Here is a 21,907-nt window from a genome sequence, read left to right as displayed (position 1 = left end):
GCAGGGGCGTGGCGGGAGAGCCCAAGCTCCGCCCAACCTGACCCCGCCCCCAACAGGAGGGAAACAAGCGAGCGTGCGCGCCTCAGGGGTCTCCTGGGAAGAGTAGTTCTCTTGGGTCTTCCCGCGGGCTTCTGGGAAGTGTAGTTTCTGGTCTGTGGGCAGGACGGAAGGAGCGGGGGAGGCCCCTTACGCAAACTACAATTCCCGGCGGGGAGCGCGGTGAAGGGGGGTGGGATCTGAACATGGCGGCGGTGGTAGCTGCTACGGCACTGAAGGGCCGGGGGGCGAGAAATGCCCGCGTCCTCAGGGGTAAGGAGTGGGACCCCGGGGCGAGGGCAGGACTATAGGAGATTGCTTTGCTTTCATATTCCTCCCAGAGATTGCAAGGGGTCAAGACCGCCAGTTCCTGCCCACCCCTCTCGGCGGGGTCTTAGAGTCTGGGGGTGGAAAGATGCTCTGTAGAGGTCACCCAGTCGGTCCCCCCGCGTTCGGGGGACACGACAGCCCTGGGGTCTTGCTGCGAATGGAAGCCTCTAGACTCCCGCGCTCCAGGTGTTTCACACTCACCGCAGTGCAGAGGAAAGAGCCCTGTGCTTCTGGAGCCTTGGGTGCTAGCCTTGGGTAATTAGCAGTTTGACCTTGGGCGAAGCAGTTCGTCTCTCTGGGCTTCAGTTTCCTCTTCTATAGGACGGGGGGCTGGAGTAGACTATCTGTAAGCTCCCTTCCAGTGCTAATGTCCTGCAGTTTAAAAACAAACCACCTTTCTCCGGATTTCCTTCATACGTCTTCTGTGAGTCCCTCTGCAGTCCTTCCCATCCTGTCGTCTGAAATGAAGAATAGCGAAGCTGCCTCTCCTGGCACCAGGGTGATGAGTGCGCAGTGACGTGGAAGTGGCTTCTAAAGGTGTCACCTAGATGGCGATTTTTCAAATTTCTCTTTTGGATTCTCCCTAGCACTTGTTACTCTAAACTGCAGTCATTTAGCATACTCAGATCTCAACTGCTCCTTCCCAGCCCTTGCCCACCCTATTCCTACTCACATCCTCCTACCATTGCTGGCTTTCATCTCACCTCCCAAACTGACTTTCCTTACCTTCATCCACAGGGATCCTCTCGGGAGCTACTGCTAACAAGGCTTCCCAAAACAGGACCAGAGCCCTGCAAAGCCACAGCTCATCAGAGTGCAAGGAGGAGCCTGAGCCCCTGTCACCTGAGCTGGAATACATTCCCAGAAAGAGGGCCAAGAACCCCATGAAAGCTGTGGGACTAGCCTGGTGAGTTTTAACTACTCTTTTATGTCCAGGGGAGGGGAGGGCAGAGCCTGGAAACCTGTATGCTTCAGGTGGTGAGCTGAATCTCTAAGGTTGTGAAGACAGAATTGCTGGGTTCCCCAAATGGAATCTCCGAGGAGTGGGGCAAGGGAGGTAGGGAAGTGTGTGGAATTGGGTTTTCTTTAGAGTAATCTGAGCTGATCTAAGATTTGGGTCCCTGGCATCATCCTCCATTTTGGGAGCTTAGGATGAGATCCAAGTACCAGTAATTAGATAATTGAAATCATGTAAGATGGATTATATTAATTGGATAGTAGCTACATATTGTTCTATATCTTTTTTTTTTTTTAATTTTTTTTGGGTCCGGTTGTGGGGCCTGAACTCTGGGCCTGGGCACTGTCCCTCAGCTCTTCAGCTCAAGGTTAGCGCTCTACCACTTGAGCCACAGTGCCACTTCCGGCTTTTTTCTTTTTGCTTATGTGGTGCTGAGGAATCGAACCCAGGGCCTCATGCATGCAAGGCAACTGCTCTACCACTGAGCCACCTTCCCAGCCCTTGTTCTATATCTTATTTGACTCTGATTCTGACCCTAATCCATACTGTTGATCAATATTTAAGGGAAAGGGGGGGAGAGTAATATTTTTCAGCACACCTGAGTATAACAGTACTTTGCCATGAAATGTGTTAGGCTTTTGAAGATAAATATTATGCTCTCATTCCAGGGAAGGGAACTAAGACTTTAGGGCTGGGATTTCTCTCCAGGTGTTGAGACTCTGTGTTCTTTGTCCAACACCAAAGAACCCACTTAGTAGCAATTACTCAGGTTAAGAAAGAGAGGACTGGTGTGTTTGTAGTTCAGTGATAGAGGATGTGTTTAGCATGTGTAAAATGCTATGTTTACTCCGCAGGGGAGGAGGAAGAGAGGAGGAAGAGGAGGAGTTGAATGTAGGAAGGGATGTAGGGCAATTTAAGCATAGGAGAACTTTGGTCACACTCCAAAGGAAAACAGCTAGGCTGCTTAAAGACTCAGGCCAGGCCATTGGGGAAAAGGAATAAACAGGTAGGCAGAGACTGGACCACACGGAGCTTTTTGTGCTATGCCTGGGAGTTTGGACTGACTAGAAAGGATGGAGAGTTGTTATGGAGTCTTAAGCAGGACAGCAGCAGTATCTATGTGGGTTCCTCTGGCAGCCAGTGTGGAGGACAAGTATACACAAAGAGATATCCTGCGTTTGGTAAAGCTGGATTAACTTCCCCCAACAACTCTGACTTAGGGTTTAGCTCCTGCCCAAATCCCGTGCACATCTCCCCACCCCTAGGGCCATCGGCTTCCCCTGTGGTATCCTCCTCTTCATCTTCACCAAGCGGGAAGTGGACAAGAACCGTTTGAAGCAAATGAAGGCTCGGCAGAACATGAGGGCGTCCAACACGGGCGAGTATGAGAGCCAGAGGTTCAGGGCCTCCCAGTATTCCACAGCCCCTGAAGTTACATCTGGGGCTCAGGCCTGAGAAGCACTGCAACTCTCCCCTAGGCTATTTTGACTGTGAAGTCCTGGTTGGCCAACTCTGGTCATTGCTTTTGAGGTCCACCAGAGGGCGTGTGAAGCCCAGGCTATTGCCATCTCCTGCCTATCCCATAACAGAGGAGCCTGCTAAAGGCAAATAAAGTTTTGTTTTGTTTTTGTTTGGTTTGGTTGGTTTTGGGTTTTTGTTTTGTTTTGTCGGTCATGGGGCTTGAACTCGGCTTGAGCACTGTCCCTCAGCTCTTCAGCTCAAGGCGAGTGCTCTACCGCTTGAGTCACAGTGCCATTTCCGGTTTTCTAGTGGGTTTTATTGGAGATAAGAATCTCACAGACTTTCCTGCCTGGGTTGGCTTTGAAACTCGATCCTCAGATCTCAGCCTCCTGACTAGCTAGGATTACAGGCGTGAGCAACCAGCGCCTGGATAAATAAAGTTTTTGAGTGTTAGAAAGGAAGTAGGTCTGGGTTCCTGAGTCCCCTGGGAGGGGGAGGAGCAGACAGTGGGGCTGGCTACTCCCTTGTGTTCCCTCTCACAGAAAAGTTGTGTTTCTGGCAGGTGTAGGGGCAACCACAGATTTAAGTGAAACAAGCCTAGGCCAAGCCCTCAGAATTCTCAGCCAAAAGGGTGGAGACCCACTCAGCTCCAGATAATAAAGAGAATCAAAGGCAGCACTCAGGGTGTGGAGGCAAAAAACACTACTCTTAGCCCAGTCCAGATGACTCAGCCTCTCTGGACTCAGTTTCCTCATTTCTGAGAGATAGTCATGAAGATTTTTTTGGTATGCATAACACCAGTATTGGATCTTGAACTCAGGGCCTCATGACCTCCCTTTTATGCAAGGCTTACACTCTACTATTTCCAACTTTTTACTGGCTAATTGGAGAGATCTCCTAATTTCATCTACCCTGGCTGGCTTCTTGAGCCTCAATCCTCAGATCTTAGCCTCCTGAAAAGCTAGAATTACAGGCATGAGACACAAGCACCTGGCTTGGACTGTAATTCCATGTGTGTGCACGTGCACCAGTCCAGGGACTTGAACTCAGGGTCTGGACACTGTCCATTGAGCTTTTTTGCCCAAAGTTAACACTCTACTATATAAAGCCATAGCTCCAGTCCCAGCTTTTTTGCTGGTTAGAGACAAGAGTCTCACAGACTTTCCTGCCTGGGCTGGCTTCAAACCATGATCATCAGATCTTAAGCCTCCTTAGTAGCTAGGATTACAGGCATGAGACACCAGCTAGAGTGTTGTTTTGTTTTGTTTTTGTTTTTGCTAGTCCTAGGGCTTGAACTCAGGGTCTGGGCACTGCCTTTGAGCTAATTTTGCTCAACGCTAGCACTCTACCACTTGAGTGATAGCACCACTTCCGGCTTTTTCTGTTTATGTGGTATTGAGGAATCGAATCCAGGGTTTCATGTATGCTAGGCAAGCACTCTACCACTAAGCCACACTCCCCGCCCCAGCTAGAGATTATTGAGAGAGCTTCTAAAGGGGGGCTCCCCACCCCATCTTCAAAACATGGCTTTGTGAGAACAGTTACTAGCTCTCGAGAGTTTCTGTGGAGGATCCATGCATAACACACAAAAAATGATCAAGTGGAACGAAGTCTCTTATGAGTCCTATACTACAGCCAGCTCTAGAGCCTCTGCATAGCCATCACAAGAAGTACTGCAATATAGTGGGCTTAGTTACCTTAGATAGGTTCAGGAGACAGGGCCAGAGTGCAAAGGAAAGATGCAGTAGTGGATGCAGTGGGCAGAGCCAGACATAGACTCCCAGAGCCACCACCATCCAGTAAAGAAAACCAGAGCCACACTGGGTTTAACTTCTAAACACAGGACTATATTACATTTCGAATTGATACCTCTTCATGTGATATATTTAGGATAAACTACTCAATAGAGAAGTTATAATGATATCCTTGTGCTGATGTCCCCAACCTCCATCCCAGCTTCAGGCACTTGTATTACGAAGAAAGCGGTGGCTGGTGGCAGTCGGGGCTTCAGTCTAAAACCCTCCAGCAGAAGGTCAGACCAGATGGAGAAAGGACATCACTCTCCACCCAGGACCCTCCCTGGGTGAGCAGAGGAAAGGACACACAGTCTCCTTGGGTATCATAGCCGGCTTCGGTATTTCTCAGACCAGTGGGCCCTAAGGCATTTCCCCTGTTCCCACTATGGCTCCTCACCCTGCTTCCCAGTCATGCTTGAGATCTTACAAACCAGTTTTGCAGACCTTCGGCCTCCCTCCCCACTTTCTCCTCTGAGCAACTGTGTGGAGAAAGGCTCCTGTGACAAAAGATCTCAGCAGCCCTCAAGTAGGTTTGAAGAACAGGACCTAGATGGCTCCAGTGGCTATTCTCTACCACCATCCAAGCCTGAAAGAAGCCCAGGATAGATATTGCTCTGGATTGGGCCCTATGTTCTACTTTGCTTTCTCTCTTCCCCCACCCCTAATCTAGATAAAACAATATATACATGTTACTGAAACATGAAGTTGGAGCAGAGGCTCTGGGTGCAGAGCTCTTCTATCATCCAGAGCTAAGAGGTGCCAAGCCTAGGGAGTGCAGGGTAGAGTCCTGTGAGTCCAGGTGCTGGTGACACGGCTATATATATGGCTTTTTGGGGTTTAGGAGAGAACAGTTCTGGCTACCTGGCCTAGGATCCTGTGGCAGAGGAGGGAGATGAATCTCTTCATCTTGAAGGTCCTTCCATGTTCATATTCCCTTTTGACAATAAAAGAGGCTCCTTTCACATATACACACAACCGTAGCTGCTAAGAGTTGTGTGGAAGGCAGAGACAAAACTTCAGCCCAGTCCTTGCCTGGCTACCAATGGCAAGAGTTCTCAGCAACTTGAGCCCCTCAGGTTCCCATACATCCACAGCTAGAGGCCACCCATCCCTAGGACAGAAAGAAAACTGGACATATTACGTGAGGGTAAGAAGAGGCCTGAGGCCCAGGGCCTAGCCCTCCAGGGAAGGGAAAGGCCAGGGTGTGTGAAATGGGGTGCTTCAGTTGCGATCCCCCACGAGCTGCAACACAAAGGTGAAGATGTAGACGATGTCTGTGTAGATCTGCAAGGCACCCGTGATATAGTCTTCTGGGCTGATGGTATGCTTCCGGTTCCCCAGGACCAGCTGTGTGTCGTAAGCCAGGAACTGCAGGGACAGGGACAGGGACAGAAGTGAGTACCCAGTGTCCCGGGGTCCAGAGCTTATTTCTGGTCAGCAGAGTTGTCCTGAGAGCCTGTGTACCATGCAGCATGCTTAGGGGACTCATTAAGGACCAGTGTGACACAGGGCTCTGCCCTCAAGCAATTCACTGTCTAGAGAAGATAGACACTCAGCTGTCTCTGAATACAGCCTGTCAAACATGCTAACAGCAAGCAGACAGTGGGATCCTAGAAAATCACTGAACTCTTTTTGACAGTGGGAAAGGGAACCACTCATTCCTGCTTCTCAAGCCACCTAATTCCATCCCTGTCCCCTCCCAAGCTCCTGGAGGACCCAGGGACTTACCAGGGTGAAACAAATGGCCCCCAAAGCAGCATAGAGCATGTGGAGCCAGTAAATCTGGGGAAGAAGGACACGGGTTAGTGTTAGAAATCTGAGCAAAGACAACCAAGGCAGACCCTTGGGACCCGTTGAGCACTTGGGATTTGGGCATGAGTGGGGAGTTTGAGGAAGCTAGCTGTCCAGGAGCCCAGGTCATGCCTTTTTATGTCCTGGGAGAAATTAAGAATGGTGATATATGTGGCAGAAAAAGCAGAGGGCATCTTACAATGGCCATATAAAACCAGCATAGTATCTTTTAGCCAAACCAGTCTTCAGAGCTAGTCAAGGTACAGGCATCTGAGTTACAGCCCTAGTAATGGTGAGCACTCAGTAGACCAGGTAGAGCAGCCTCCTGGTTCCTAAAACCCATCCTGGGAGGGACAGGCTGAAGAAGAGGGGCTCTCTCTCCCCATGGTCAGGACCCATGCTCTCCCTCAGGTGACGAGAATCCAAGAAGGACCCAGAGTGAAGGATTCCAGAAGTCCCTTCCATCTAGGCCCATTTCTTCAGTCCTTTTGTTGACTTTCCCACTGTCTCCCAGAACAGATGGTGGTCTAAGCTGTCAGACAGCTAACCCACTGCATAGGAACTCAGTGCCACTGTCTAGGGTTCTAGGTACCATGGCTCCCAGGGCAACCTGTCTCCAAAGAAAAATGAATTATACCCTAACTGAAAAAGACAGCACCTTTGCTGGCCAGTGGAGATGTTCTGGAGGTCAGAGCCTGCCTAGGGGCCAGGGGCCAGGAGGGGCCCTGCTGTACACAGCAAGTCTGCATTGAGCACTGGGCCCACAGACCCCACTCCTCTTGGGACACTCACATATTTGAAGTACAACACAATGCTGGTGACAATCCCAGTCACCATTAGCACAATTCCCAGGACACAGAAGAGGCCTGTACAGGAGGTGAAGTCCACCTACAGGAAGGCAGAAAGAGGCACCATCAGATGACTACCATAACAGCCACACTGGCCCTGCCCCCTGCTGGGGGCCCCGTGCTGACTCCTGACCACAACCATGGCATGCAAAGGACAGACACACGAAGCAGCTGTGAACATGCAGGGGGAGTGGCGGGGAGGGAATTAGGTCTGCAGGATTCTGGGCCCTCCCAGGCCAGCTCAGGTGTCAAACCCAAAGGGTATAGAGGAAAGGGGTGGGTGGCTATGGAAGGGCCCTCTGTGCCCTCACCTTGGTCTGAAAGCAGAAGATGGTGACGGAAATGGACACCACTGCTGTGATGATCATCGCAATGATGACGGCTTTGGTTTGATACATACTGTGGGGGGCGGGGGGCAAGAGGGGGAAGGAGGGAAGAAAGGCCAAAAGTATAAGCTATTAGAAGACTTCAGACTCACCACTTTCAGAAGAATCCTGCCCAGGCTCTACTTCCCACAGATAACTGCCAGCCCAAGAATAGCCTACTCCCCTTACTTCACCCTCCCAAGAGTGTGGCAGGCTGTCCCTGAGCGTACCTGGAAATGGTGCCCGTCATGAAGCCCATGGCAAAAGTCTGAGGGAAACAGAGAAATAAAGGCATCTCGTAAGAAGGGTAGGGCTGGGGTATAGCTCAGTGGTAAGGGCTTGCCCAGGATGCAGGCACTGGGTTCCATCTCTACCACCAAATTAAAAAAATAATAATAATAAAGCAAAAACAAAACCACACAACAGCGAGGCTCTGGGGGACAGCCTTGGTAGTCTGCTAGAGCCAGAGGTGACTCAGATGTGACTGAGCTGGAAAGAGCAGTCACTGAGACCACTAGCAGGAGGCAGGAGGCTGGGAGATATCCAGGGTCTTCCTTCCTCAGTGGTGTCCCTGGCCTTATTGGGACCGCCTTCTTGCTACCCTTGTCGACTTACAAAGAGGGTCAGCAGGATGATGTTCCATGGGAACCGGCGTCTGAGGAGAGAGAGAAGCACTGGTTATGTGCCTGTGCCTGCTTGCAGGAGTAAGCCTAGCTCTTGGAGAGAGGACCTTCACATGGCTTTTGGCGCCTGCTTAAGGTGTTTACACAGGGACAACATGGGACACACCTGTCCTGTGGGGCCAGAAAAACTTAGTCTTGTTTGCAGCGCTTAGACTGTCTGCCTGAGGGCTGGGAGGAAGTTGCTCAGCTCAGCCTTCCTAAGCCTTGCGTTCTTCCTGCTTGGGCTTTCTTGGTTTTATTTTTGTACCCTGTACCTTCCCGCCCCTTCCTTTTTTTCCCTTATTCTCTCCTCCCCCACTTTTTTTTTTTAAACTTTTTTTCTATTTAAGTAGTTAAAATGCTGCATATCCTGCAGGGTTGCTATCAATCAGACTGATAGCTAGATAGATCCCCATAATAGTACTTCCTGCTTTGTACATTAAACATTAGCCACATCACCCTCAACATCCTTCTAATATTTCTTAGGAGTCCATTCAACCACTATGAGAAAACCCATTTTTCCCAAGCTTGCCCAAGCTTGGTCCCTGTTCCACCCCTTGCACCCTTCACTGCCTCCGTCTGTGGGACTCACCTGGGTCCCTGGCAGCAGGCAAGGGTCAGGTAGGTGACAATGAAAACAGCACTGTGAAGATAGGAGAGAGATGAGCCGCCCTCCTCCCCTCCCAACTAGCCTGGGCATTGCACCCAATGGCTGCTCAGAAGTCTGCAGAAAAGCTATTTAGTTGGAAGAAAAAGGACATCCTGTGTCTCTCCATCCCAGCCTGAGGACCCCAGCCTATACCCTTTCCACTCTACAGTCAGGGGCCCTGAGAGCTCTAACACAAGGGTTCAACGAGGAAGGAAGTTTAGGGAGCACCATGCAGTCGCCATTACGGTTTGTCCATCATCCCCCACTCTACCCTGGCATTCTGTGATCCTGCTACTCTTCATCTGGGTGTACTCCTCAGTCTAGGAACCTAGCCCCTACCATGGGGAAGGATGCTCAGAGAGTATTTTGAGCCTAGCTCTAAGCAAAGCTGGTTAGCTGGAAACCAGGACTGCCAGCCCTCCTCCTCTCCCTCCTTCCTCCCCGAGCAGAGACAGCACATACTTACTAGGACACGTAGTATACTGCCACGTTCCTCCTCACAAATGCACTGACCGGCTCCCTGTGAGAAGGGAAGGATGAGAGAGACACACCATGGCTTCTCTGCCTCCAGGCCCAGGCTATGAGGCAGCCCAGTGGGGAACCCCGAGATCCCAGGGCTGACTAGAGTAGGCAGAGGGCCCAGAGACTCACACAAAGGTGAAGATCGCAATGATGGCCACTGTGATGAGCAGCTGGACTGAGATGATGGTGTAGACCTGGAATACAGATGGCCAGGAACCTGGGTCAACCCCACCCCCACCCCATACCCTGGGCTCTCCCTAGAAAGCAGCCAGCCCAAGATCAAGGGGTCCAAAGGACACAGGACTCTTGCTCTTCCCTGTGGCAGGAGGGGAGTTTTTCTTTCTGAAGGTTCTGTTCCTCTTGTGGTCACTCAAAGGTTCCTCCTCCATGGCAGCCTGGCCTAGATGTGGCCCCAGCTGGGAGTCTGGTTCACGGCCTCCATCCCCCTCCCACTGCTCCTGGTTATCTCTCTCCTGTCCAGCATCCAGCCTCAGTTTACCCTGCCTGGCTGCCCCTGCAACTCCAGCGGTGGCCGTGCACCTTCAGTGTTCAGCACAACAGGCTGTGTGTCTGTTCTGAGCAGGGCTCCATGCAGAGGGAGCAAGGGAAAGATGGATTAGGCATGAGTGGGATCATTTCCAGCTCCCTGCTGCTCTCTGTCTAGCAGAACAAGGTCTGGGGAAGGCCACACACTGGGGAGGAACCCAGGTAGGAGATTTTCCAAGATTGACTCTGCCCTCCCAAAATAAGGTCAAGAATGAGAGGATGGAAAGGAGGGGGGCATTAGAGTTAGAGAAGCCAGGAACACCTATGGAGGACAGTCCAGGACCAAGGGAAGGTGATCAGCCAGTGTATTTACATGTGACTGCGACCCCAGCCCAGGACTGATACATCCAGCCCTCCCCTGTCTCTCCAGTGCAAGGGCATGGGTCCACCCATCGCCCACCATCTTACCTTTCGGATGAAGGTATGTCGTACTTTCCGGTCATCCCACTCTCCAGGCCCGAAGCTGTCACTCACAGCTCTCTCTTCCCCATCATAGCCACCAGGGCCTAGAGATAGATTACATGGGACGGACTGGAGACCTGGGACACAGGGCCTCCCTTCCATAGCCTGGCTGACCCTGCCTCATACAAAGACTCAGGTATCTTCAACCTAAAGACAAACATTACTATGCAAGAACTGCACTCCTAACCTAGGGCTCTCTAGATTCCCTTAGAGCAAGCCCAGCTGGCCTGGCACAAAGGGTCTTAGATGAGAGCCATCCCATCGGCGTATCTGCTAAGGATTCTGGGTGCTTCACTCAGGCAAGAGCAGAGTTGGTTGGCAGAGCAGTGGCATCTAGGATGGAGGGGCTGAAAAAAGGGAGGAAAACTGCACATTGTGGGTGTGTGCAGGGGATACAGGGTGAGGGCTGTGGACTACAGCAGACATCCCAGGCATGCTGCATGACTCACATGTGAGGGCTGTCTTACACCCTGCATCAGAACACCTGTCCAGGTGAGAGCTGCCACACACTGACTCCATGATGCTAGAGCTGCTACAGGCCTCCCACATCTCTCGGATGCCTCTTTGGGAACTGCCTGCAGAATCTACCCAGAATGCAGCTCAGAGGTGAAGCATGTGTTTAACATGTACAATACTGGGCTCAATTCAAATGCAAAAAAATAGAAAATTAAAAAATACCGGGCTCAGGGCTGGGAAGGTGGCTCAGTGGTAGAGCGCTTGCCTTGTACGCAGAAGGCCCTGGGTTTGATTCCTCAGTACCACATAAGCAGAAAAAAAAAAAAAAGCTGGAAGTCGCACTGTGGCTCAAGTGGTAGAGCGCTAGCCTTGAGCTGAAGAGCTGAGGGACAGCGCCCAGGCCCAGAGTTCAAGCCCCACAACTGGACCCAAAAAAAATAAATAAATACCGGGCTCAAGGCATGGCTCAAGTGGTAGTACCTGCCTAGCAAGTGTGAAGGTTTGAACTCAAACCCAAGTAGTTACAAAATAAAAATTCCCCCAAGAGAAGAGCATCACTACATCCTAGTCTCACCTGAGATACCCTGATATATGCCAAAGGTAGTTCTAAATGACTTGGGATAGTTGCAAAACTCAGACTCTACTTCATAGAAGAGGATGCATCCAACCCCAGGACATTTTATAAAACCAACATTTAGGGGTACAGAAAGAGTTCCTAAGGAAGACATGGCAGGATGACAGGGGACTTGTTGAGAAATATTTACTTAGGTATCCATTTAGACACCATTACTCCATCCAGCTCCCTCCCTGAGGCCATATGTCTTATGGCCTCAGTCTCCTTGCTCAATACTGGGGAAAGCAAGTGACTGAGGAAGCCAGGAGGGAGAAGTAGAAGGCGAGGGAGACAGGAAATGGAAGGAGATCTAAACCAAGATGAGAAGGAAGGGACCAAAGGGGAAGATGAGAAGGAGACTGAAAGGAGGTGACATCATCAGCCCTGAGCACTGCGTCCTTCCCCTCACCTTCTCCTACCTTCTAGCACTCACCATAGTTCATGGGCATCGGGTGCATGGGAGGCATTGGCTGTGGGTAGCCAGCAGGGTGACCGTAGCCAGGCTGTGGGTAGGCAGGGTAGGCAGGGTATCCGCCTGGCAGAACAGATGGTTGTCCATAGCCTCCAGGGGGTGGAGGGCCAGGATACAGAGGGTTGCGGTCCTCATATGGAGGCGGGGCGGTGGGGTTAGACATGGCCACTCAAGAGGTGAGGGAACCCCAGCTGCTAGGAGCTGCAATGGAAAGCAAAGCCGTCAGGAGTGTGCCGTGTCTCACCCTGTCCCCTTCCAGGAAGTCTACCAAGAAAAGCCCCTGTTCCTAGATCGTACATGTCACTTACAGCCTGAAGGCCACACCCAACACCTAACCCCTGGCCCTCCTACCTTTAGACTTTTTCCCCCCAGAGTCCTCCCTTCCCTGCAAAACTTCTGGCCACAGGAGAGAGGGAGGATTCCTTAGATGAACAGAACTGTAGCTAAGCATCAGTGGTGTGCCAGGCAAAAAAAAGGGTCACCCCACAACTCCCTGTTCTCAGTTATGAAAACCTTTGGGTGTTGGTGGTTTCACAATAGAACCAGGGAAGAAACAGGGAAACGGCTAGATGGCCCAAGCAGAGTCACCTAATGAGGGCCAGGGCTAGCAAGGACCCTCTGGAGGGTCAGCCCAGCCCCCACAGCAGCTGGCTGGAGTGCCAAGCCAGAGAGAGTCAGAGCTGGGGTGGAGCCAAGACTCAAATTGGAGAGCAGGGAGGAGGAAGAGGAAAACAAGCCAGCCATGCCAAAGCTGCCAGGCCCCAGGAGGAGAGGCCCTCCCAGGCCCTGGCCAGGGTAGGCTGAGCTGGAAACTGGAGGCCCTGCAAAAGTGCAGGACTTTGTGTTTCCCTTAGACAACTGCTGCAGCTTGGCAGATAGTCAGAGGTGGCCTGTGGCCCACGCTCTGTACCCTGGCCTTCCCAGGGCCCCGACAGCCCCCACTGAGGGCATCTCTGGAGTCTCCTCTGGGGCAGTGACTGGTCAGGAGGAGAGTAAGCAGAGGCTGTAAGACAAGGAAGGACCTCTGCAGCAAGGAGAGCCCTGTGTGGAAGGCCTGAGAGGCAGGTGGAAGGGACCTTCAAGTTGAACAACCCTGAATGCTCACTGCAGGTGAGAGTTAAAAGCCAGGATCAGGGGACCACACAACTAGCAGGTTAGTAGCACAAACAGAATGAAACTCTTTGGGATTCTGGGCACTTGTCCTTCCTGGTAGTCTGTTCTCCTTAGGCCTCCTCTCTGACAAAGACATGTCCCCTAACATGGTGTCCCCCATGTGAGGTGGCATTCAGTGTCTGGACAGAGCTAAGGAGAATATCTTCCTATCCTGAATAGGAGAAACCTTTCCAGAGTCTGCATCTCTTGACAGGACCACCCCAGCCCCCAGCATCACCCAGAGCAGATCTTGAGGACCCACAAGGAGGACACCCCAGATTGAGGTCAGCAACCATCCTCAGAGCACTGCTGGAAGCAGGAGCATCTGGCCTCTCTTTTCAAGACACCCAGTGTCGTTCAGGGATTAGATAAAGGCCTGTCTTCTGTCTTCTCTCAGGACAACGCGGGTGATTCAGAGTGGGAGGTGGCAAGGATTGAATAGCAGGCCAGGTCTCTGGATGGTTTATTTGGAGGAAAGCTCTCTCCATCTCCCCAGAGCAGATGGGACAGAATGAGAGCAAGACTGCATCAGGTGAGGGAGAAGAAAGCCTTCCTGACAGGCAAACCAGGAGAGCATGTGGGGCCACGGTACAGCAGTGTGGCCCCCCAGCAACTAGCTTGGGGAATGGCCATGGCCATGGAAAGGCAGAAACACCATCACAAGTAATTGTAACATGTGGCGCCTCTGAAGAGGAGAAAAGAAAGGAAGAGAAATTGTGCCTCTCCCTTCCCCTGGAGCAAAAGGTTCCACACCAAACCATGATGTAACCATTACCTGGTAACATTTGCCCTTTGTAGACCATGTCCCTCCCTCTTCCAAGACTGATGAGGAAATGTGACTCACAGAGAGTAGGGTCAGCCTGGGATGGGGCTCCAGGGTCCAGTTGAACTCAGCAGGCTGCTGATTCACTGGCCTTCACTGGCCTCCCTCCTTCACTCCCTGGCCCCGCCCTGTGACATTTCTGGTTTCAGAGCTCATCAGTCAGTAGACCTGCTTGCTGGGACACGCAGGCCCCAGTCCACTTCCTTAATGAGTCAGTCACCAGCCCAACCACACCAGAGACCACCACTGAACACCCCACCCCACCATGCCTGGGTGTCTTCACCTACAAAATGAGCTTGACACTAGTCACTGCAACCCACCCTCCCCCCAGAGTTGTAATTATAAAAGAGAAAATACACACAGAGCACTCAGAATGATGCCTGACTCCAGGCGCATTTTGGCAGCAGTCAGTAAGGACGTCATTAAATCCTCACATGGCCCAGCAGGGTAAATAGTTGTTATTGTCCCCACTCACAAAGAAAAACAGAGACTTGGAAGAATGAAGTCTTGTGGCCAGGGATACCTGACTAGAGTGGAAGAAGAGACTTGGGGTCCCACCACTGACTGTGGATCCTCTCTGAGTCCCTCTACTTCAGTCTTTCATTGATCCATGCTGTCTACCTGAACTTCCCATCCCTGTTACCATGGCTTCCAGTCTAGACACAGATGATGACTGGCAGGTGTACGCAAGACCAGAGTGCACACCACCCTGTCAGTCCCTGAAGAGTGGGCTCCATTCCCATCTGTGGACCTGAGGTCCAGAGACAAGAGAGCACTCGCTTACCTCAGGCCAAGCTAACTCTACCTTTTCCTACTCAATAGCTACAGGACATGGGGTGGTGACCCATCCTTGTAATAGAGCTGGTCCCAGGGCCAGGACACAATCTGAGCAACCTGGTCTTTGGTGCAGGTGGGGAAACCCCTCACGTTACTGCCAGTCGTGAGGGTGCCAACTTCCACCACACGCCTCTGAGCCATGCCAAAATTCAACACTGTCGGGCCAGCAGGAGCCTGTGGAGTGGCAGCTTCTGCACCTGCCCCAGCTTCCACCAGGCCTACAAGAGGGGCCTCCCACTTCACACCTCTGCTCAGGCTGAGGGTTAGAGTTGGCATGGCCCAGCGGGGAGGGGAAGGGAAGGGAAGGGACCAACTATTTTCCTAGCCATACCTAGACATCAGAGCTGAAGAACAACAGTGGGGAATGGGAAGTCTGGAAAAGGAGACAGGAAAACAGAATATGAGCCTTAAGCCTAGAAATCAAGTCCTCTGGGTTCTCCTGGTGGCTGTGAGGGCCTGTGAGGCACCCAATGGAAGCCTACATTTTCTGAAAGTACAGGAGGCATTAAGCCTCTACTTGGAACAAATGCCTACAAGCAGTTGGAATCATTACAAGGTTGAGTTCAGGCTCTGCCCTGTCCTGGCAGTTACACATCTCAGTTTGCTCCCCTCTCCCCAGCAGAAGTGGGTGGATTCTGGGCCCAAATAGCAGGACTTACTGGTGGACAGAGTTTTTACATGCAGAGCTGGGGGAGCAGCTCCTCACCCCCAGGTACCTCAGTAGGGTGACCCTGCAGGTCGGTCTAGCCTGCTGAGGTCAGGCTCCCTCTGGTTCTCCAGGCATGTGTGAAGGGTTAAGACTCTGGAATCTGTAGAGAAGAGGAGGAGCTACTGGGATTACAGCAAGAGGGTGTGTGTGTGCTGGGACTTGGTGGAGGGGGCGGGGAGGAAGAAGTGGAGAGGACAGAAAGAAGCAGCTGACTGGTCCAGGCAGCCTGCCCTCCTGCCTGCCAGGAACCGATGCCCAGAGCAGAATGGAAAGAATAGCTCAAAGTGTGCATCGCAGGAAGCCCCACCCAGCAGGCTCAGCAACACACCCGACCCACAGTGCCCAGGTCCCCAGGACTAGCTCTTTCCCTCCCTTTTCCTCCCCCACTGCACAGCCACAGGAGCAGAGGAATGAAAGACATACTCTGCAGTGTCTAGGCCCACCTGAACCAAGGGGCTCAGAATGTACTCCATACCCTTTGGTTGGCCTTTCTGGAATTAAGAAATGAAATTAAGCAGGCCTAAAAACTGAAATATAGGGGCTGGGAAGGTGGCTCAGTGGTAGAGTGCTTGCCTTGCATGCTCGAGGCCCTGGGTTCGATTCCTCAGCACTACATAAGCAAAAAGAAAAAAGCCGGAAGTGGCGCTGTGGCTCAAGTGGTAGAGCGCTAGCCTTGAGCTGAAGAGCTGAGGGACAGCGCCGAGGCCCAGAGTTCAGGCCCCACGACTGGACCAAAGAAAACAAAAAAACAAAAAAAAAACTGAAATATAAATGCTGGGAATATGGCTTAGTGGTTTACAGTGCTTGCCTAGCATGCATGAAGCCCTAGGTTCGATTCCTCAGTACCACATACACAGAAAAAGCCAGAAGTGGTGCTGTGGCTCAAGTGATACAATGTTAGCCTTGAGGCAGGGTCCAGACCCTGAGTTCAAGCTCAGGACTAGGAAAAAAAAAAAAAAGAGCTGGATGGACTTGAGAGATCATCTGGTCATTTGACAGACCAGGAAGCCTCAAAGCTGAGAAAGTTCCTGTTCCAGCCCACAACAGTACTTCTTGGTCAGGGGTTTAGAAATTCCTTCTCAGTTCTGCCCACTGTCTGGGAACTCAAAAGGACAGAACAAGTACACACACAGACACACACAGACACACACAGACACACACACAGACACACACAGACACACACAGACACACACACAGACACACACACAGACACACACAGACACACACACAGACACACAGACAGACACAGACACACACAGACACACAGACACAGACACACACACACACACAGACACACACAGACACACACACAGACACACACACACACAGACACACACACACACAGACACACACACACACAGACACACACACACACACACAGACACACACACACACAGACACACACACACACACACACACACAGACACACACACACACACACAGACACACAGACACACACACACACACACACACACACACACACACACACACACACACACACACACACACACACACACACACACACACACACACACACACACACACACACACCCTGGAGAGAGACCGGAAGAAGCCTCCTATCCCCCAGTTCCCTCATGATCTCTACTTCAGGATGCCAACCTGTTACTTCCCTCCCCAGCTCTGTCACCCTCCAGACCCAGTCTCTTGCCAGATGGCCTCCCTCCAGATCCACAGAGGGCTGGCTCCAGTCTCCAAGGGAGACAAGTCACTCCCGGAAGCATGGCTGCTTCCCCAGGCCTCTGGGGGCAAAGACCCCAGCAATGTCAACACTCAGATAAGAAAAAAGGAAACCATCAGCAAGGCAGGTACCACCTCTGGCACACAGCCCCTATCACCTCCTTTATGTTTAACTTTCCTGCCTTTCAACTGAACTTCCAGGTTGGAAGGGGAGAGTGGCAGAGGAATGAGACGGATAATTAACCCACAGTGGAGAACCACAAGTAGGCAGGGATGGCAGAGAAGCACTTACCAGTATGGACTTACTAAGCAACTATGTCAGTAGCAACTAAGACACTTCTGAAGCTCACAGAAGATCCCATTCTGTCATTGAGAAAACTGACATTCAAACGAGAAGCATTTCTAAGACCCACAGCAGGCAGGCAATGTGGATGGGTTTAAACAAAGCTGAGGCTTTCTTTGAAGTTCACAGCCTGTGCTTTTACACTGCCTGGAGCAGAAGCACAGGGCACCAGGGTGAGCCAGTGGAAAACAAAAAGGCCAGGAAGAAACTGAGCAAGTGTGTTGTTGAGATCTACTCTATACCCTAAGGAAGTCATCTGATGCTTGGGCATGGGTTTAGGAAGAAGGGACCAATTCCTGTCTTGGCTTTAGTACTGACTCCAGTGAATGAGTCAAGGTAGTCAGCTTTACATCTCCTGACGTAATTTTTACATCTATTTTTTTTTTTTTTTTGGTCAGTCATGAGGCTTGAACTCTGGGCTTGGGTGCTCGCTGTCCCTGAGCTCTTCAGCTCAAGATGAGCACTCTACCACTTGAGCAACAGTGCCACATCCAGGTTTCTGGTGGTTAACTGGAGATAAGAGTCTCATGGGACTTTCCTGCACAGGCAGGCTTTGAACCATGATCCTCAGATCTCAGCCTCCTGAGTAACTAGGATTACAGGCATGAGCTACCAAGGCCCAGCTAATGATCTTTAAGATGAGTATCCTCCCCTCTGAATGATGGAAGTCCACTCCACCCTACCAGTTTGTCTCTCAATAAATAGTAGCTGCATGACCTGCACCCTAAGGACACAGTGGGAACACACTACTGACTGGACAAGCATATACCACGTTCTTGGTATGGCTGGTACCATAACTCTCCTCCCAAGCTCCTCCCATAATGCTGTGAAGGTACTCTGGCCAGCCTCGATGCTCAGTCCCCCACAGCCCGGAGGGATAGCCTAATGTGGTAGAGAAGAGGAAAGGGCAGGGCTCAAGAGGCTAGGTTCCTGTGATAGCTGGTCTACATGCAATGGAAGAGCAGAGACTAACCTACCAGAGACTGCAGAAATCACTGGCCAGGCAGTTCCCTGAAGACATTAGTGAATAAGTGTGCAAATGGAAAGCATCCATATCCTCTTACTGGAAGTTCACAAGTCACAATGATATATTAAAAGTCCTAGGGGTTTGGGGGGTTTGTTTGTTTGTTTGTTTTTGACAGTCCTGTGAGCTCTTTTGCTCAAGGCTATCTCTCTTGAGTCTTCGGCTTTTTCTCAGTATTTATTGGAGATTAGAATCTCACAGACTTTCCTGCCTGGACTTGCTTCAACCCATGATTCTCAGATCTCAGTCTCCTGAATAGCGAAGATTACAGGCATGAGCCACTGGTGCCCAGTAAAATGTTTGGATTTTTTTCTTTTTTCCTTTAGTTGGTCCTGGGGCTTGAACTCAGGGCGCCTGGGTGCTATCTCTGAGCTCTTTTTGCTCAAGGCTAGCACTCTACCACTTGAGCCACAGCTCCACTTCTGGCTTTGTTTTTGAGTAGTTAATTGAAGATAAATGTCTCCCGGACTTTCCTGCCCGGGCTGGCTTTGAATCCTCTTATACCAGCTTCCTGAGTAGCTAGGATTACAGGTGTGAGCCACCAACACTTGGCTCAGAAAGTCCTGTTCTAACCACCTTTTTTTTTTTTTTGTCAGTCGTGGGGCCTGAACTCGGCCTGGGCGCTGTCCCTGAGCTCTTCAGCTATAGACTAGCACTCTACCACTTGAGCCTCAGCTCCACTTCCAGCTTTTTCTGCTTATGTGGTGCTGAGGAATCGAACCCAGGGCCTCATGCATGCAAGGCAAGCGCTCTACCACTGAGCCACCTTCCCAGCCCCTCTAACCACCTTTTCAGCATTCCTCCAGCCTGAAACCTTCACCCAGGGACACATATTCATAGCCTGTATGCTGCTGTCCAGGCCACCTGTACTTTACAGATGGACCTTACTCAGAAAAAAATTCCATGTCCTAATTCCTCACACGCTTCTACCCAGCCTGCCTCTGAGAACAACTTCACTAGGAAGCAGGCCTGCACCCTCACTCATTCTGGAGGAGTCAGCTACACGATCCGCTGGCAGCTCCCGACTCCACCCCAGTTCCTGTGGCTACGGTAACTTCCACAGGTGACTCACTGCCACGGCACGGAGGGAATCTCCAGTAGCAGAGTCAGGAAGCAGCTCCAAACACTGCCACTATGGACTGGGAAAAGGACAGGCCAGTCTAAGAGAGAGGACTCACACCTTCCTCCATGACCAACATATGGAATGTCCCCCAGCCGCTGTAGACTTCTAGCTGTCATTCCTCCTTCAAAACAAAAGCCAGGATTTGGCCTAGAATCTGAGCTTGGAAGTGGTTAGTTCCTCCCAGGAGAACCTGAAGACCCATATCGTGTTAGCCATGTTGGTAGAACTTCTCAGAGAGGTGTCTGAGTTCCCACACTCTGATCATCCCAGTGTGGCACTCAAAAGACCCATCAGTATATGAATCCCTTTGCTGTGGCTCCTGCTCTTTTGTTGTTGTTTTTAGATAGAGGTTAAAAACAAAACAAACAAAACCTGTAGCTCTACAATCCAGGCCTGCATGAAGTTCACCTGGAACTCTCCATCCTCCTCCTGCATTACCTTCTGGAGTGCTAGGACTATAGGTGTATACCACTAGGCTCAGCAATTCTCCTTCCAAAGGGCCTAGGATGAGAAGTTCAGGGGTTGGAGGTGCTCAGAGATAGACAGCTTCTGTCTGCAGAGGGAGGAGGCTTGGCTGAGGTGGCTATTACCCCAGCTCATGACAGGAGGTTCTCCCAACACGTAGAGGCCACCCATCATTACCTCTCTGACGTGTTCATTTTTACAAGTGAGGCCCTAAAGTCATGCCACAAGAAGACAGAGGATGTCAAGGCGTTTGACAGTGTTCACACCCCTTCCTATAAGCCTGTATAAACTGAGTGGGCTTCAGGACTGGAGAGACAGGGAGAGCAGGTAGGTGAGGAATAAGTATGGGCTCCCACTTTGATGTAGACAAAGCAGCCCCAGTTGGCTCCCCCTGCCTCCACTAGCCAGGCCAAAGGCACCAGCTTTGAAACCAAAGCTCATCCGCAGGATGAATATTTCAGAGCCCCAGAGAACCAGACACCTGATGGGCCTTCCATGACACGGGGCTCTGTCCCTAGCTCCCAGCCTTCCCCATTCCCCCCTCACCCCGTGTCCAGGGTGCCCAGGTCAAGCCCCAGCCCATGGACAGGGGCCACAGTGGGGTGGCTGGGGATGGAGCCCCGGCAGAACTCCAGCTGATGGGGAACCTTCCTCTCTTTCCCCAACTCCGTTCCCTTGCTTTCCCCGCGTGCTTTCTCCATTTCCTTATTTCATTTTCACTGACCTGAAGAGGTCATGAGGAGAGTGGCCCTTCCCAGCAGCTGCCCAACCCGGCCCAGGGGCTGGAAGGCGGGCAGCCGAGGGCCTCCACCCCTTCCCCCGCCACTTAGCCACGCATCCACCTGTCTACACCCAGATGGCAACGGGGGGCAGGTGCCGGGCTCCGAGGTCCCACTCACAGCTGGCCCCACCGGGGTTGGCGTGGTGGACGCGCCCTGCGGCAGACAGCCGCGCGTGCCGGGGGCCGTCCCCAGGCCCTGGCCAGCTCTCCCGGGCCCCCAGTGCGCTGCCCGGCCCCGGGAAGCCAAAGCGCCCGCGGCCCGGGCGGAGGACCGCTCTGCCGGCCCACAGATCCCGGTTCGGGATCCCAGGGCCCAACAGGCCCGCCCCAAGCCAGCTCCGGAAGAGGCCGGCCGCCGGCCCACAAAGTTTGCGCGCCCCGGTGCCGGGCCTCCCCGGCTCGGTCCCCGCCGGTCCCCAGGGACCTCCTCCGCCACCCCGGCCCCCGGCTTGCCTGCGTGGTTCCCGGCGGTGCGGTGCGGTGCGGCGCGGCGCGGGGCGCGGGTGCGCTCGGGCCTCAGAGTCCTGCCGGGACAGGGCTGGGCTGGGCTGGGGATCCGCGCCCCGCCTCATCGCCAGCCAGCCTCTGGGGGCGGGGCCTCGGGGCGCCGCCAGGGGGCGCCGGGGTCCCCAGTGACCCGCCCCGCCGCACCCCACCCGAGAACTTGAGCCCCAGAACTTTGTCCCCTTGGCAGGAAGAATGCTTTGCTCGTGGATGGAGAGTGACACAGTAAGGAAGAAAACTTCCCGGGCAGGGAAGGTGGCTCAGTGGTAGAGTGCTTGCCAAGCATGCGTGAAGCCCTGGGTTCGATTCCTCAGCATCACATAAGCAGTGTGTGTGTGTACACGCTGCTTTCTGGTTTTCTTTGTGTGTGTGGTTAAGTGATTACATAAATTTTACAAATTTCACATTGTGAGACAGTGATACTTAAAGTCACAAACACATTCTACCTCCATGGGGCAAATTGTCTTTACTGTGGTCTATA

At 52.2% G+C, this 21,907-nt stretch overlaps 2 protein-coding genes across 4 annotated transcripts in view; one reads left to right on the top strand and one right to left on the bottom strand.

Annotated features, from left to right (window-relative positions):
- The first annotated feature begins 107 nt into the window (after positions 1-107).
- Positions 108-21,907, top strand: part of Pnkd (PNKD metallo-beta-lactamase domain containing) — a 64,931-nt gene continuing 43,131 nt past the window's right edge. Inside the window, exons 1-3 of one of the 3 annotated variants that reach the window (XM_070017346.1) lie at positions 108-309; positions 1,105-1,273; positions 2,590-2,960. In XM_070017346.1, the coding sequence (XP_069873447.1) occupies positions 243-309; positions 1,105-1,273; positions 2,590-2,779 (426 nt within the window). In that variant the 5' untranslated portion in view covers positions 108-242 and the 3' untranslated portion in view covers positions 2,780-2,960. The other 2 variants (XM_070017324.1, XM_070017340.1) reach the window with 2 other exon arrangements.
- Positions 5,704-21,482, bottom strand: Tmbim1 (transmembrane BAX inhibitor motif containing 1). Its single transcript, XM_070017320.1, has 12 exons — positions 21,376-21,482; positions 11,929-12,168; positions 10,373-10,470; positions 9,548-9,612; positions 9,363-9,416; positions 8,840-8,890; positions 8,201-8,240; positions 7,816-7,853; positions 7,532-7,619; positions 7,165-7,260; positions 6,310-6,363; positions 5,704-5,949 (listed from the first exon to the last, which is right to left on the bottom strand). The coding sequence occupies exons 2-12, from the start codon at positions 12,128-12,130 to the stop codon at positions 5,803-5,805; spliced, it is 933 nt and encodes a 310-aa protein (XP_069873421.1). The 5' UTR covers positions 12,131-12,168; positions 21,376-21,482; the 3' UTR covers positions 5,704-5,802.

The sequence above is a fragment of the Dipodomys merriami genome, unplaced genomic scaffold (genome assembly GCF_024711535.1).
Source record: "Dipodomys merriami isolate MVZ:Mamm:240054 unplaced genomic scaffold, mDipMer1.0.p SCAF_1, whole genome shotgun sequence".
Lineage (NCBI taxonomy): Eukaryota > Metazoa > Chordata > Mammalia > Rodentia > Heteromyidae > Dipodomys > Dipodomys merriami.
This window is presented reverse-complemented; position numbering and strand designations above follow the sequence as displayed.